This window comes from Trachurus japonicus, chromosome 4 (genome assembly GCF_045865225.1).
Source record: "Trachurus japonicus isolate A0001 chromosome 4, Traja_1.0".
NCBI classification, from domain to species: Eukaryota; Metazoa; Chordata; class Actinopteri; order Carangiformes; family Carangidae; genus Trachurus; species Trachurus japonicus.
Genome location: NC_140910.1, coordinates 4,900,496 through 4,918,587, shown reverse-complemented (window position 1 = coordinate 4,918,587; position 18,092 = coordinate 4,900,496). Strand labels below are relative to the sequence as shown.

Sequence of the window (18,092 nt, the reverse complement as noted above, 5' to 3'; positions counted from 1 at the left end):
TGTATAATGCATACAATCAGTGAGTTTGCCTCTATGCAGCAAAAGCGTGTGAGCAGCAAAGCTTCTATTCTATTGCATAGAGCTCAGTCCACTCTACAATGATCTCTGACTATTCGGGCTCTGCCACATCCAGCAGCAAAATCCAGGATTGGGTCAGCTATGTTAAAGTGCTCCACTGAGCTGTGATAACGTAACCACTGAGGCATCGTGAACAGCACCAGGACTTTCAAAATGAGATAGCTATGAAATTCATTCATCTAGATTTTACACTTTTGATTTCATCAGATGTCTGATCAGTTTGTGGCAAATCAGTAAAAGCCCATATTTTAACTGAATGAATGACCTTTTCCTCGTTTAAACCCGGCCACAGTAATAAAAGCTGTTGTTCCTATCACTTCACTGTAACATCATCATTAACTGACAGTGAATTTTTAATGTACCATAGATGGAGGTAAGATGTCTAATGTTTTTGGCTTAAAATGAAACAGTTTATTTTTGTAAAATGACTGATCTATGAGCCAGACTAAGACTTGGCCAACACTACAGACCAGACTGAGGTGTTTCTTTGAGATCAGTCAGAGGAGTTCATGGGGCAGGCAACACATTGCATTACTTTCAATGAAACACCAAGGCACCTGGGAATTTCATTTTTATTTAGACACTGGCAAATTGTAAATGGCCAAGTTTGCATTTGATTTAAAATATATATACCCCAGCATTGGGGTTCCTGTTAAAATCTGGATTTTACATGTCTATCCCGTTTATAACATCCTGCAGCATTTAGTTGTGACATGTCCATTTTACCCCCACATTCCACCTCATGACACTTCACAACTGGCAGATCTATTATCAACAATGTGAATGTTAACATGTTAACATGTTTTCCTCAGTCCTATGGCTGCAGTTGTTTTTGTGAAGTCACTGATTATATGATACACAGGAGACCAGTCATTCTCCTTTAATCCCTCTGCTTTAATAAAAAAAGACATACAGACAAACAGAAAAACTCAGTAATAAATAAATATCAGTATGTACAGGTGGTATTGCAGTATAGACAGTCTGTGGTGATTCTCCTGCTATACCACTCCCCGCTGGTCCTCATGAGAGCGCTGGTGGAATACGAAGGAGACGGCAGCATCCCAGGAGGCCTTTAACACTTGGTCCCTCAGGCCTTTCTTGTTGAAGCAGTGGTTCCACTGAGAGAGGTTGCTGGTGCAGTCGCTGTCGTCCGCAGGAGGTCGGACCTCTGTGCCGTTCACGCAGCGGTGACAGCGAAACCTGTCGAGAGGAGGAGAGGCTGCTTCAACACATTTGGTGGTAAAAGTAAACCCATAAAAATGCACATGCATCAACAAGGTCTGCACACGAAAAGTATGTGTGGACCCTGAACACACAAATTTATGACCAGCAGATGTGTGATTTTCTACAGAAAGCTACAGACGATATGAGATGTAAGAGACTAGTTTAAACAGGCCTCATGCAAGAACATTTGTGTTCTTATCCTCCATGTCATGCAACATGTAGGCACATGACCAAACCAAACCAGCAACCTCACTGGCATTAGATAGATCGATTCCAGTTCCAGACGTTAAAGGGATACTTATAATAATTCACCCATTTTCTACTACAACAAGGCTAAAAACAGATCAAATTACTTTTTTCCAAACAACTTTTATATGTCGCGGCTTCTGGACACTTGGGTCAGTACGGACGAGCAGTATGGAGGTATTTGGATGTTTCATAGTGTGTGTTTTGGACGATTCAAAAGTGAACTCTATCCATGGCCATTACAGTATATGATAATCCACTCCCCTGGAACTCCAAAAGCGTTTTGATGACTCCGAAAGTTCTCCAAACCCTTCCTTGGCATGACGGTGAGTAGAAAATTGGTGAATTATCATTTTTGGGTGAAGTTTCCCTTTAACAAATAGACTAAATTAGTTGAATTCACGTGTTCAAGGTTAACTTTCTCCTCCGGGGAGGGTTAACAATGGATGAGTGGATTGAGCAGTGACTTTCTCCTGAAAAAAAAAAGGCGAGGAAAGACGACCTGCAGGGCTAACGTCCGGAGAGGTGGGACTATTTTTTGCTTTTTACAGTGGGGCTATTTTATTAGATAATATGTATTTGATTGAATAAAAACTACATGAAATCGATTGTGTATTCCTCTTTGATAATGCCAACATTGGTGACCGATCCATACATCCTGTCGGGATTTATTTCTCCATAACAACCTCCGGACTCTACATTATCGCTTACATATTACTGTACTTGAGAGTCCATGCATTCTTCACCATATTATGCATCTGGCTCCTGAGTGTGCATTCTAATAGGAAGAGTTATTTAAAGGGACAGTATGGGACTTTATTGGCTTTTTATTGACAAAAATCAAATATCGCTTTCATAAATACGTATTTCACTGAAGTGGAATCGCGCCCGCATACAAACGAGCGCTTTCTCGTACCTTAGAATGAGATGTTACAAGTCGTTACAAACATACAGGGGGGGGGTTCACCGAACCTTCTCTGCCATGTTGAATCGCCATGTTTTACGTTCAGTGTCACCGTGGCCGTCAGTAACCACAAACTCGGGCCGCCGGAGCTTCTCGGCTCGGGGAGAAAGTTTTCCAGACAGCGCCTGTTAAAACTGTCACCACCGTGTAGCTAGTGTGAGGAAGGACGGAGGCACTGGTGTTGCCTTCAGGTGCAGTCAGACACCTGAATGACGCCGTGAGTGACGCGGTCGGCAAACCGACTGGATGTTATTTTACTCGACGAGAGAAAGCCGGTAAAACGTGGGTCAGGTAAACAATACGACATCGCCATGACAACATATTGTCACGCCTGTATTGTTTTGCCTCGTGCTGGCGGACCGTTTGTTTACATAGAGGCTTGTTTATCCTGATACATGCAGCGTGTCTTGTTTTTCTGACTTCTGCCCGAGTTTACGTAAACGCAACAGCAAGAATATGTGCCGACATGCAACCGCACCGCTAGATGGGGGTAAATGTCACATATTGTCCCTTTAAGTTTTTCTTCATCATCATCCTCCTTTCTGTGCATGCAATGTGTGATTTAAAAAAAACATTTCCCTCAATAATGTATGAGTTGAAAATGTCCATGTATGGAACAAATAAAAGGAAATGAGGAGTTATTAAGTAGTAGAGTAGTCTGAGTAGTTTGCTTTTACTTGTCGTGCGTGTCGCTGGTGGTCTCCTCGTTGAGGGTGAAGAGTTCTCGGAGTTCACCCAGAGAGAAGTGACGCTCCACGTCCTGCTCCTCGTCCACAACACAGCTGCTCAGGGCTTTCTTATGCGCCTGCCTCTGAAGGATCTTCTCCTCGATCGTCCCCGTCTGTGGACACAAACACACGAGTCAGGAACAGAAACACCGCAGCCTGTTGCCCTGACGTACCTCAATGTAACAATTTTATCAGCAGCTAAAAACAAAATCATATCTGTTACTGAACTGACCGAGAGCAGTCTGTAGATGTAGCAAGTCTTCTTCTGGCCGTCTCTCCACACCCGAGCCATCGCCTGCTCGTCATTGGCTGGGTTCCAGTCGGGATCAAACATCACCAAGCGATTGGCACCGATCAGATTCAAGCCACACCCACCGGCCTTGCTGCTCAGCATGAAGATGAACTCGGGGTTCTGAGAAATGGATTCAGATGCTGGTCAACTGCTTTTCAATGTCATTCTTCATGCGATTTTAAAAGAGTGTTGAACTCACAGATGGACTATTGAATCTCTCCACAATCTTGGCCCTTTTCTTGATGGACATTGTGCCATCCAGTCGAACATACAGGTATCTGTGACAGACCCAGAAAATGGTTGTTATTTTAAATGACAAATAAAATCACAGACACAATTAAATGTTGTTGGGGTTTTTTTGTGCTAAAAATCACCTCCTGGATCTGCACAGCTTTTCAAAGAGGTCTAGTGTTTGAGTGTAGTTGGAGACAAGCACCACTTTGTCGCTTGTCGTTGTCCTCGTCATCGCCAGGATGTAATCAAGAACCAGCATCTTCCCTGGTACAAAGGGAATATTTATTTCAATTAAAATTACATACTTTGTTGTGTTTATGTTGGAGAGATGGAAGGAGCGGAAAACCCTTTTGTTCATGCAATTTAGCTTAAATCTATAATCTGGTACAGTGCATCAAATGACAACATAAATGTTTTATTTTATTTATTTAGTTTTTTTTCAGTTTTTTTTTCATTTCTTACTGTTAAAGGGGAATTGCCATTTTTTACAATCTGGAACTTATTTCTAGCATAAAGTATGATCATTTACTCACCCAGATAACTTGGGTGTCATTACAAGTCATCCAGGTCAGAGGTTAGTAGGTCAACCTGATCGGATGTTGTTAACAGATAACCCCGGACTCAGAGGGAAATAGCACTAGCGTATCAACAAAATATTGGTGAATGAACGAGTTTCGCTGCAGATAATGTGTTATTTAGAGGCCGCATTCCGCTGCCCCGTGTACTCGCATTATACGGATAAACGCGGATCTCGGCTGGATCTAATTCCATCGGAACGACTCGTAATGACACCAAAGTTATCTGGGTGAGTAAATGATCGTATTTTATGCTAGAAATGAGGTCCAGATTGTAAAAAACGGCAATTCCCCTTCAAGTGTTTTGTCTTGTATGTAAAGAACATTGAGTATATAAATAAAGATTTTGCCTTGCCTTATTATGGATTCCTTGCTCAGTAACTATGGTAACTGAACTAGCCTGTGCCAGAGCAGGTTAACTGTCAAGCTTCAGTAAACTGTCTTTTTGTGCTCGTATCACTTTTGTCACATCTGTGTCCAGAAACAAGGGTCTAGTGGCAATACTTAATTAGACTGTGAGTACTTTGTCCTGGTCTGATAGCCACAGTGAGAGAGAGGATGACATGCAGGAAGTACCATGGGTCAGACCCACACCTGAGCCACTGTGGCTATGAATAGACTGTGATGAGCATACCGCACAGAGCTGGAGCTGTGGCTGGTTGTTCTGTCCCTCTGACACAGACACAACACCAAGACTTCAAAGAAACAGAGGGTGGGGAGTCAGACTGCACTGAGCTGTGCTGCTCATGTTCTTACCAGAGAGCTGAGGCTCCACAGCTTTAGTCGAGTAGCCAGGTGGGAACAGATCCAATGCCCCCTCGAAGCCCTCCTCACCCTCCACACACTTGTCATGAATGAGTGCCGGGTCTAGGACACAAAGCAGGTCAGTATTTCTACCAAGCAGCAGATGACTGAATAAACATTGCATGCTATACTGTATGACTGAGGCAAAAAACTACTTAGACATAATCAGTTTCCCTTTTAATTTTAATTTAAATTTAAACCTTAGTTTAATACAATTTTGTCAGTTTATTACACTCATATTCACAGACTTCAACTGCATGTATTTGGTCAAAGCACTTACGATTGCACAGTTTCTTCAGTGACGTGATGGAGGACAGGGAGGAGACGCTCATTTTGCCCTCCTGTAGTGTTTTCACGGGCTTGGCCTGCCTCAGGAAGAGTTTATAGAGCTCTGTCTGCAGAGGGGTCAGCCTGCAGGGAAACACACACAGTCGCTATGTCTCTACATGTTTAAAGGGATAGTTCAACATTTTGGCAAATTGGCCCATTCACCACGCTATGAGATAATAACGGAACGTTACGAGACAGAGTTGTTTTTGAGGTGAATTCATGCAAAACCTCTGATGCGTGTTCCCGTTTGATGCGCGTTCCCGTCGGAGGCAGTTTTTCGTCAATCAGTCTCTGCATTTGCCTCGAAACCAACTCTGTCTCATAACATTCCGTTATCTCATAGCGTGGTGAATGTGCAGGTCACAACTTGTCCACCAGAGCGTTTTGGAGTTGTTGGATTGTGTATTTGATGAGTTTGATGAGGGAAACCAAGAAATCCCATCAGCCTCCGTAGCGTAGCTCTGAGCAGCTCGCGGCTCTGCTCCGCCGTTCTAAAAATAGCTTGCACCGACAATTAAAGGTAACGAACCTACTGCTATGATTATAGGGATTATGGCAATGGGCCAATCTACCAAAATGTTGAACTATCCCTTTAAGTGAAACCTTTATTCAGATCGTCAATATTTGTCTCCAGACAGGTATTAACAACTACTGAAAAAAACATTTTTCTTCAAAAATATATTTTGTTCTAAAACTGTATTCTATGTATGACACAAGACAAAAAGACATAACCTCTCTACGGCTCATGTTTTATCCAAAACTTAAATTTGTTTAAAAAAACAACAACAAGAGGACCAACTTACCTGCAACACACAACTTGCTCTATTTTCACAGGAAGATACTTCGACAAGATATCAGAGGTTCTCCTTATCAAACACCTGTAGAGACAGAGCAGGGTCGGTGTTAGAGAGGCACCTCCAGCAGCTTTCCTGCTTCAACACCGGATGAAAAGTGAAAATGCTCTGGATGTGTTCTTTGGGATCACCTGTTGACGATGCTGATCAGCTCCTTCAGCTTTTCCTCTCCACTCTGTCTGTCTTTATCGCTGGCATCTGCATCTCGACCCTTGAGGATGGGAAGCTCAAATCTCTTTTTGAACTCCTGGGCCGTACCTGCCATCAATGGGACGACACAAATAAATAAACAGAGGACAAACAGCAGTTTGTAGTCAAATATCCCATTTCGTATGCGGCAGTTCTCACCAAGGATCCCAGCATTTACAAAGTGGACCAGGCTGAAGTACTCGAGCAGGTCGTTCTGGATGGGAGTGCCTGATATCAGCACCCTCCTCTGGGCGCTCATGGTGTTGAGGGCCTGGTACGTCTGGTTGTCGGAGTTCTTCAGTCGGTGACCCTGCACACAGCTGTCAGTGTTACGCCGCAAAGACAACAGTCAGTGAGAGTTCTCACATGTGAGGAATGAGACAAATACCTCATCACAGATGACAAGTCCAACTTTCCCTTTGTGCAGCACTCCAGCGTGGAGTCGGAATGTCTCATAGGAAATGATCAGGATCGGGGTCGGGGCTCTCAAACCGCGCTGAGAGATGAAGTTCACTAGAGATCACAGAAAACATACCGATCAATAAATGGACAATATCTCTCTTTCATTTCAACCCATGTATCTTGATAAAAAAATGAACTTTTCTTACATTAAGGTGTTATAACTAACTATAAAAAATCTTAGATTAGTTAGAACAAGAAAACATTTCACTCCTGACTGAGACACAGTAAGGTTATAACGAAAGATAATTGATTGACTAATATGTTAGGAATGTCATGATCATAGATTTTCTTGGTACGATTATTGTCAGAGAAATAATCACGGCATCAAGATTATCACGATTATTATGCATTAATGAATTTCACAACACTATGAATGTGTAAAATCAAATAATAATAATCAAAAAGAGTCAAAATATATTACATTACTAATGATATGCACCAAATATTTTAAGTATTAATTAATACAGGATCAGTTATTAATCCCCGAGGGGAAGTGTGTGAAATATTCAAGTCATTAATTGTCATCAATACCATGTTTAAGCTTTTTATCATTCCTTTTTATAACAAATGATATGTTAGGTCAATGCGGACTAGTATCTGTGTATTTACCTTTACTTTGGCGCTCATCTGCTGATATGGTTCTGACATCATCTTTTTTGGAAAGTGACGGTATTTAGGAATTGTTACGATTAATTAATTGTGACATAATACCGCAATTAATTGTATCGTGACTGTATGTGTCTGCTGTTTGGCTCTGAGCAGGTAATTACTAGTTATACTGTTTTGAGTGTTTCATTTTTAATTTTACAAAGGCTTCAGCTGTAGTTAGGCCTACTTATTTGTCATGCAATGCTTGCACATAGACAGCATCATCATCTCCAACGACGGGCTTATTCTGTACTTTCATTCTGCATTATTATGCCACTGCAACAAACTTGGAGGTTCTGGATGAGAGTGCAAAGTAAGGACTGGTGGGAGAGAGTCATTTGAGTAAAGCACCTAGCTGTCTGTCGATGTCATCCTTTGACCCTCCATCGATGGCCACTGGTGTAACACGTCCTCCCAACCACTTTCCCACTTCATTGTACCAGTTGCGGACTAAACTGGAAGGTGAAACCACTATGGCCTTGTCTATCTCAGGCTTAGCGTCGGGGCTTTGGCGTAGCAGGGTCCACATCAGGGCGATGCACTGCAAAGTCTTCCCCAGGCCCATCTCGTCAGCCATGATGCAGCCGTACGATCCCGGGATGCGTCTGCCCGTCACACACTCCCACAGGAACTTGACACCCTGGAGAAATTAACAACATCCACTTTTATTTTCGTTGTACACTTCCTAATTTTTTCTAGAACTTTCAACTGATTCATATGGCTCTCTTCACATCTCATGGTCCAAGACAATGGGATGTGAGTGGATCTCTTTGTTTAGTTACCTGTTTAATTATTATTAATGAAAGATCAGTAATGGTAGAAGATCTGTACCTCTCTCTGATGGGGTCTGAGCACTTTTCCTAAAACTGGATCGACAACAACGTGGACTGGCAGTTTTTCTCTGGAGAGGAGAAAGAGAGGTTCTGTCAAACCTTTTTATTGTTTTTTATAATGGACAAATAACACAGTCTGTGGCATTCTGAAGTTAAAAAAAGAATGTAAATATAATCCCTGCAGCAAACACACTATCTGCCTTTCTTCAAATGTTAATGCTCTGTTACTTTTTATTTTGTTTACTTAAAATATGAAGAAAGACTGAATATCTGTTTCCAAAGTCATTACACACATATTCCTGTGCAATACATAATAATATTCTTCATTTTGGAGTGTCACTCAGTCAAAGCAGTAAATGTTAAACTACAAAATTCCTAAAAAAGCCCTCGGTTGTGTAGCTGGGATTAACGCCTAGTGATGTCATAGAAAAGAAGGACACACCACACCCTTTGAAACCTTGATACTGGCAAAGTAAAAAGGTCTTTCCATGTGTTTGAACCTACTTGTCAGCTTTGATTAGGTCGTGAGCGCTCAAAGTTGGGGGCTCAAACAGAACCAAAGCATCTTCTGCAAAGGGATCATGAAGTGCTTTCCTTACTCCTGCACGCTTCAGACCAAGCGCCCTGATTCCCAGCGAGCCTGTGGGGGAATCACCAAGATAACAGTTGAAGTACTCCTTCCCAATTTTAACATAGTTGACATTAAAGAGGAACCACAATGATAAGAAAAGTGTTACCTGTGTAATTTGGAATAGGTATTTTAAATGGCCTGGAGAGGATACTTCGAATAAATGCCTCCTGTAAGAAAAGAGTTTGAACATGTGAGCCCGGTCGTGGCATCACACACATGTTATGTGAACTGGAGCGTCCTCAGCGATGCTTACATGTTGGTCCCCGTCCATACAGGTCGGCCGGTTGTTGAGCTGTGTCAGAGGCTTTCTGTAGGGAGAGATGTGGCTTTCTCTCACTTCTTTATCACTTCTTTTTCTCTTCTCCTGTAAAAAAAGAAAAGGCCTCACACATCACACTTTTCATTCTCGCTGATCGCTCTCCAAACAGATGGCCTGGAGAAATTAGTAGAAAGATATTTAGGTCTTTGTTTATGCATAAACAATCCATCTAGCCTTTACCCAGAAAGTGTAAACATGTTGCCATGGCTACACTGAGTCAAACAGTGACCTGCAATTTGCTTCTTTCTTCTTCTTTTTTTTGAGCTGATGTGTTGTTTACAAAATGAAGTAAATTTGAAATGGTGAAAATGAGGTGTTAAGTTACCATAACATTGGTTTAACTAATCAACTAAACCAATCCTCTTCTCTGGTTTGTCAGCAGATTAATGGAGGTTTATTTGTGTCATCATGACTGTGTGTTGAGGTTTGACTGGAGCACGATTCTGACATTTCTCTGGTATGAGTTACAGGTGATTGGCGAGGTTGGTAGTTGTTGATATGTTGAATGGTAACGTTACTCACACTCCTGTATGTCCACTCTTCATCGTCGTCGCAGGACGTCCCTGTTTCTTTTCGTTTAGCAACCTGACTGGGAGCGAGACTCCTCCTCTGGAATTGAATACGAAGACTATTAGCTCCTTTTTGTTTTGTTTTTTGTTTGTTTTACAGCACCAGAGAATCGATAACCACTTATCTTCCTCACCATTTTCTTGATTTCTTCTGTTGACACCACTCGTCGCCTCTTCTTCCGTGCGGCTCGCGCTCACCGCTGGTTGCCTCGAAACGGTCCACGACGTCACTTCACAGCAGAGACGTTCATGTCTGTGAGTGTCCAGCAAAGGTCTTTACAGTTTACTAAAGTTAGTTAGAGTCGTGGAAGATGTAATAACATAACTGTGGTGGTTCTCCTAGGAAGTACCACGGCAGGCATTAAAGTTCGCGCTAAATGTTACACAAACACAGCACTACGGCAAGCCTGAAAGGTCAAACAGACTGTAGCGCGATTGCTGCAGAGTGGCGCCTGCTGGAGTGGACTGGGATAGGATGTCAAATGAGGTATTGGGCTTACTATGGATTGGAAGGTCTTAGATTTTCCCTTACACTAATTATTATTCAGAGGATGAGGTAACAGTTTGTCCACCATATGTATTTCTAAGGACAGAAATTAAGTAATTCGATTTCAAAGTAAAACCAAAGTACGGTAGCCTAAATGGCAATTTCTCTCCAAGAAAGATCTATCTCCTGTGAATCATTTACTTTAAATGTGAAACTGCTTCACGCCTTTTGGCAGTTTGAATCACTGGTTGATTTCCTGAACCACTGATACTGGAGGAATCCAAACCAGGAGGAGCCGACAGTAATGGTCTCATCATCACTCAGTGCCATATTTTGTTATTGCTGACACCAAGAGGCAGAGGTCACACGCTATGGTTTCATTCACACAGTGGACTCCTGACAAAAACTTTGTACAATCTTTTATTACTAATAACGTACAAAACAGTGGTCAGAAGGCATTTCGGAATAGTACATCATCAAAAATTCTCGATATATCTGAGACAATATGAGGTGAAGACTATCAACACTTATTACATGAGCTTAATTACAATTTTAGAAGTCATCGGCTACAAACTGCTCAGTGGCTCACAGAAGAATAGAATATGATACTGGATTAGGTCATACAGTAGAGATGAGAGTCCTGGAGGAACCAGTGGTCCTGAGTCAGAGAGTGCCCTGCAGGGTGTTGGTTCATTGCAGCTGGGGCTCCAGACACAGGCACTCGTCACTTGGTGCTTCCTGCCTGGACACTGAGTGGGACAGGCCAAGTCACAATTAAATCCAGTCCTTCATACCAAGCAGCTAGGTACCTCTACTTATCGCCACTTTTATGAAGCCGTGCTCATTAGGATTATATGATATAATATGTAGGCTAGTCATAATAAGATGCTCATATACACGCACTCACACTGTTTTGTAAATGATTTGTCAGCCCATACACAACTTGATTTAGGCCTATAAACTGGTGGCATTCATGGTAAATTAAACGCACAACATCTCCTACAAATGATGTTTCCATGTAGCTAAACTGCCAAATAACACGTGTTATACTACACATTATTACAGGTGGATAGTGTTTGCCAAATACTTATGATTATGATTATATACTTATGTTTTATTGATTCACATTTTTTTGGAAAATTCAAGAGTTAACTAATCATTTACTAACAAAGCATCTGTTTTCCTTCAAAATATCTGATCTTACCCACAATATCAATTTATTGTGACTCTCTTAAAGGAATAGTTCACCAAAAAATGAAATTCAGTCATTTGTGACTCACCCCGGGAGGTCTGGACTATATCCCTTCAGGACACTTGGATTGCAGTGGACGAGCAGTGTGGAGGAATATGGTTTTTGTGTAGTTTTATGGACGTTTTTGTGTCGGGCGCTATTTTTCTCATAAAGTTTTCGATGGACTACGAACCGACCTCACAGGTCTCCAGATGCACTTTGAGGAATAAAAAACTACTCCGGAGTATTCATCAGCATGAGGGTGAGTCACTAATGACTGCATTTCATTTTTTGGTGAACTATTCCTTTAATGTTTGGACTTTTTGTTTATTTCCCATTTTTTGTTTGTATAAAGGCTCATGTGTCTGTGCAGCAGGTATTTATGACCCATACATTTTGTTGTTAAGCAGCATCCAGTAAATGAATGTAGTATAAAAAAGACCGTGGTGGATGGGTGAATGTGACAAATGTTCGATTCCCATGCAAAAGTAGCAGTTTATGAAGTTTCCATTAACCTTGAACATTTAACTATCAAGGTCTGGTACACCACATGTATCCTCTTACTTGTGTGTATTAGTCTTTTTGTCTTAGTCAGTTTGTACTTTTTGCTCTTGTGTCTGTTTGCTCTTCTTCTCATGCTGCCTGTCACGTCCCCCTGTGCTTGCATCAGTTCCTCTGATTGGGATCTTCAGCATTTTGTCTGATAAGCTTGGACAGTATCATGATAAAAGCTCATTTCACTGCACCTTGCAGCCTTCATGTGCGTCTGTGTTTTGATCCAGCTAACCTGAAACCTGATTTACTAAAATATGTACTATACATTTGAATATAGCTGTCTGTCTGATGGTCAAGCAGTGTAAGACTTAGGCCTACCACTCAACAAAGCATCAGCCTTATTAGCAAAACAAACTGATGGATAGGCCATGAGCCACACTGTTTATCCTCTTCCTGCTTGATATGTGCATGGCAACTGAGTGTAACAAATATTCATGAAACAGGCCCGCTCTCTATGACTTTATTCTTTTTTTTTTACCTTGGGAAAATTTGGAAAATAAAACTGTATTGTATGTGATTCTGTCAGAGCTCTCTCTCCCAGAATCTCTTCTGAGAGCGCTTCCCTACCTAAAACCTGAACATTTAATCTCCTTCCACATGTAGCACTTCATTTCTACTACAGTTCCCACTGCACTGAAGCTACTGATTTGCATCTGCCAAATGAGTAAATGTAAATGTAATATAAACATGCTCAAATCAGGTTTAATGCAAATAAAGAATAAATAAAAACAATTTAAACAATAAATTGTCATTTACTGTACATTAAGGCAACAGGATGCATAGCATCTAACAGAGAAGGTAAATGATGACTGGAACAGAAGGCCTCAGACATTTACACAAGCCTCAGTCAAAGAAAACATCAACACTGCTTTACAATTGTATCACCAGTTTACTGCTTCAGTAAATCTTTATGAAGGGGTTTCAAACATCCTTTACTTCAGGTCCTAAAAAACACTATTTTAAGAAATATTCTGGTGTATTTATCTGCTGTCAGATGAGTTTTTAGTAACAATTTAATCTCTAACTCAGGTTCTCATTTGATATCTTCTCTGTCCTTGATCATCATGATGAGTGTCTCAGTTCTCTTATTCACTTTCTATCATCTGTGATAACTATAGGACAGCGACTTCAACATTGTATCACAGATAGGGGGCAGAAATTAATTGAACAAAACATATGGATTTCTCTGATGAATGTTTGAGTTAAAGAGAAATTTCACAGACTGTGACTTGAACCATCTATTCACAAAATAAACCGTGTTGAGCTCAGGGGACACATGCAGAGACGCCGCATTTACTGAAGCAATATTATTATTCTGAAATCACATCACATTATCTACACCTACACACTCAGAGGTAACACCAGCAGGCTGACAGGTGATCCAGCTCTCATTTCTCTAAACCCTTTTCTTCTCTCACATCTTCTTCCACCTCTTCTCCTCTTACATCCAAAGCACTGGTGAAAACCAGAAGCACCCTTTCAGTGTGTGTTTCTCCCATCTGGGTCTTCGTCTAGCTCTGCCAAGGTGATGACATTCACCTTAGTAAATCCAGAGCAAGCTAGAAATTAATGCATAGGCTACAATATTGTTGTGACAAGAGTTTGTATACATTTGTGGATTATTACCAAAACTCAACATTAAAAAATAAAATATGAATGTAGCCAAAGCAAGTTCTTTTAATTTTGAAGACTGATAAATCTGATTCAGGACTATTCCGGCAGATGATTTTACTGTAATTCTCCATTCTAAAGTTTTCCACTATTTAGGATCCAATCTGAGGCTGAGCTCTGTAAACACACAAGTCAGATACATGTGCAGTGGGATGGGACAATAAACAAATAACAAATATCTGTAAAAAAAAAAAAGTAAAAATGTCACTATGTGTAGAAGTGGTCCATCATCTTGAGACAATGTATGCACAATTAAACTACTACACAGACTCTGTACACTTGTAATAGGCTAACTTCAGAAAATGTACACAATAGATAACAATCTGCATACATAAGAAAAATGTACAGCACATATTCACATTTGCACAATGTAATGCCTGAATGATATTTGTGGTTGGTTATTATAGGTTTAGTGAAAATCATGTATTTAATGGTCACGTTTTGGTGTGAGCATTTCAACTGTCAAGATAAATACCCACAAACATGAGTGTGTGCATTGAAAACCACAGTAGGCTAATGTCCCACTGCAAAGACCTGGCAACACACCTGGTAGGTAGAAGGGATAACGTCCGGTTTTTTTTTTCACCTGAAATATTATTATAAATATAGCCGACTGTACTTTAATCTGCATCATAAAAACATTAAAGCATTGTAATATTATACAACAGTTATATTATCAGTTTATTTACCTTAACTGTACAGCACGGTTTACTACTGTAGACAACCATGACATGACTGCTGTGTTAATGCTCATGTCATACTGAAAAATAAAAATGGTGGCATTGGGCATAACTGAAGGTACATGAGGTTTACCTGAATTATTAAGTACTTTCTTTCTAGCAGTTCTCTTTTAGAATTTACATATACATATATACATACCACCACTATTTTGTTTTGCATTTCCCAATGATGCTGTGTGAGTGGTGATTTTTCACAGGATAAATTCTTTGCAACCCAGTTCAGGTCTGGGATCTGGTCTGGATCAGATGTGACTGAATGACATGACATTTGCTTTACAACAGTGATATACAACACTAGATTGCATTAAACTGATGTTCCACATGTGTTGTACAAAGTGGTGAAAAGCTGAATGTTTGGCTCACTGCTGTGTTTGTGATGGCTGAGCAGAGATGTAAACAAGCTGGGCGGAAACTTCTACTCCAGGACTACTGTGGCATTTACAGTTAGCACAGGTTGGCCAGAGACAGTATGTTGGTCTGATCTGCTGAATTGAAAGGCTACAGGGGTCATCGAAAGCATCATACATCGTTATTATACATTATCTACGTATGAGTGTGTGTGTGTGTGTGTGTGAGAGAGAGAGAGAGAGAGAGAGAGAGAGAGTGCATGTGAGAAACCGGTAACAGTTGCTTCAATAAGAAGTCCGACCAGACATCGTGTTACTGAGTTGAGCTGCCCTGTATCACATGGTGAAAGCATATCTTGGTCTTATAAAGACCATTGTATTTACAAAACAACAAAACAACAAAAAATGTATACTGTGCCATAGAAGTTCTTATTAGCATCTCTCCACATTTGGTCGTAAAACTGGTGAAACTGACTTTTTGGTTGTTTTCCTGCTGTTTTGACAGAATTTTTAAAAGAGGCTTTGCAGTTGATTCAGAGAAGTGTTGGCTCAGGTATGGAGGTTCAGGTAATAACTCACTTTTGGCAAATAAAGGATAGTGTTATCAACAGTCCAGCGCTGCTTGTTTCAGTACCAGACTGCACATTTTACACAAGTTATATAACTAATGTTGAGCTATGTAGAAACCCAAAATGATAACGACCAATAATGTAATAACTGACACTGACGTAATAATTTTGGACATTTTAAATATAATAAAGCCAATAATGTAATAACTTGCAGATAAAATATTACATTATTGGCCTAGTATTAAAAAAAAGTTTGACATTGTAATAACTGGAGCCGATAATGTAATAATATATGTATCACTATATGTTTTTTTTTTCAGGGTAGAAGATGTCACAGTTTTGCGAGACATTTAAAGTTCTGCATTGTGTGCCTACACTGAGAAGCAGTGCTCACTTTCTCAAATAATTGCAAACGGAGTAAGTAAGCATAGTAGGCTATCAACAACCTTGTTGTAACACATTGACATCTACCCTGAAAAAAAAAGGGATATGTATATTATTACATTATCGGGACCAGTTATTACATTTTCAAAGGGGCTTTCAATTCTTGGCAAATAACAAAATAGCCAGCCAATAATGTAATAATTCATTGGCAAAAAAAGTTTATTACATTATTGGTTCAAACATTTTATTACGTTATTGGCTTTATTACGTTTAAAATGGACAGAATTATTATGTTATTGGGAGTTATTACATTATTCAACTATGGTCACATAAGCAAACGCCAGACTGACTATGAACAGTTTCATCATGGTGAGAAAACATCATGACCACACCATGGATGTAGCAGGCTGTAGTCAGCGTATCATTAATGAACACAGGTAGGCCTAGTTTGTGTTTTTATGAGTTGTTGATTTGATTTGTGTTGAGTGAGTGAAGCTGCAGTGAAGCCAAGCTAAGCTAACAGACAAGGCTCTGAAAAACTGTAAATTCATAACAGATAACTACTGGACACTTGAAAGCACCCAGCAACTCCTGAGGTGGAATGTTTCTTTGATACATCAGTTGCCATGACAACTTTGATGATTTCCCTTTGGTTTTATAAGAGCTGTGAATAATCTGTTTCCTCACTTGACAGAAAATGCATTGAACAGCACTCCACCTATGACAAGTATCCCGTAACAACCAAGCAAGAAAATACACTTATTCAAATAATACTGTGGTGTGGAAGAATGGAGACGGATGAATTAAACAGATCTATCAGCTTGTTTCAATTACACTGTATTTCATGCTGTGACTGAATTGTGCAAACAGCAGTTCAAATAGATTTGTCATTATGATAACACAATACTGTATAATAAAAGGTTACCAATATCAATAATATTTTGAAGTTAAGGTGTTTCTGGCTAGAGTTTAAGAAACACAATGAAAAAAGTAATTCATACCCATGAATTTGTACTATCAAATTTAATGTGTAAAGTAATTTGTTTCATCAACTTAACATTTTGAGAAGAATAGTCTGACTGCCTGGAAAACCTGTCTTATTATATATTTTATACCTGTTCTATTTTGATCTTGGACCAAGATAAATGGGAAACCTTGAATTTTGGCTTGTAGGCTTAAAGTGAAATTCCGGCGTAAGTGTAAACCATGGTCAAACACACCGTAACACCGAGTTAGACCCCCCCTCGAGAGATCAATTTGCCCGACCGCTACATTCACGAGATCCACCAACTTCAGCAAATACCGCAATATCGCCACACACGGCGCTCTCCGGATCCACTGTCTGACCGCAACCAAAACGCCACCATTTGCCCAAAATAATGCTCAGAACTGCACCAAATGTCATCAATAGTACACACAGGGTCCCAGCACGTAGTACGAGTTGTCAAACATCTGCTAGCTTTGCCTGTTTTCTTTAGCAAGGAGACCAGATACAACTCACCTACTTCTCCTCCTGGAGCCGCTCGTTGGTGAGGAAGCCCTGACGAGTCGATCACCGAGTGCACCGGAGTTCCGCAGCTCTTAAAAATGCTCATTTGCGCCTATATCGTGGCCAGCACTCGATAATAATAGTTATAAAGTGATATGCAAGATAAAAAAAAAAAAACTCTGATTGTATTTCCATGAGGTAATTGTTGATTGAGCTGCGGAACTCCGGTGCACTCGGTGATCGACTCGTCAGGGCTTCCTCACCAACGAGCGGCTCCAGGAGGAGAAGTAGGTGAGTTGTATCTGGTCTCCTTGCTAAAGAAAACAGGCAAAGCTAGCAGATGTTTGACAACTCGTACTACGTGCTGGGACCCTGTGTGTACTATTGATGACATTTGGTGCAGTTCTGAGCATTATTTTGGGCAAATGGTGGCGTTTTGGTTGCGGTCAGACAGTGGATCCGGAGAGCGCCGTGTGTGGCGATATTGCGGTATTTGCTGAAGTTGGTGGATCTCGTGAATGTAGCGGTCGGGCAAATTGATCTCTCGAGGGGGGGTCTAACTCGGTGTTACGGTGTGTTTGACCATGGTTTACACTTACGCCGGAATTTCACTTTAAGCTAGTCTGTAGGTTAATCACA

At 40.6% G+C, this 18,092-nt stretch overlaps 1 protein-coding gene across 1 annotated transcript; it reads right to left on the bottom strand.

Moving 5' to 3' along the window:
- Nucleotides 1-951: 951 nt before the first annotated feature.
- rad54l (RAD54 like) lies at nt 952-10,397 on the bottom strand. The gene is made up of 18 exons (XM_085773502.1): nt 10,115-10,397; nt 9,934-10,020; nt 9,346-9,456; nt 9,199-9,259; nt 8,966-9,101; nt 8,460-8,529; nt 7,980-8,268; nt 6,907-7,031; nt 6,678-6,828; nt 6,461-6,587; nt 6,279-6,353; nt 5,426-5,556; nt 5,098-5,208; nt 3,907-4,030; nt 3,732-3,810; nt 3,473-3,652; nt 3,190-3,353; nt 952-1,278 (listed from the first exon to the last, which is right to left on the bottom strand). The coding sequence occupies exons 1-18, from the start codon at nt 10,115-10,117 to the stop codon at nt 1,077-1,079; spliced, it is 2,226 nt and encodes a 741-aa protein (XP_085629628.1). The 5' UTR covers nt 10,118-10,397; the 3' UTR covers nt 952-1,076.
- Nucleotides 10,398-18,092: the final 7,695 nt, after the last annotated feature.

Excerpts from the sequence above, each read along its gene's own strand:
- rad54l (XM_085773502.1), bottom strand. Across the intron at positions 9,102-9,198 it reads ACCTATTCCAAATTACACAG|GCTCGCTGGGAATCAGGGCG; the intron begins GTAACACTTTTC and ends ATTCCCCCACAG. Across the intron at positions 6,354-6,460 it reads CTGATCAGCATCGTCAACAG|GTGTTTGATAAGGAGAACCT; the intron begins GTGATCCCAAAG and ends CTGTCTCTACAG.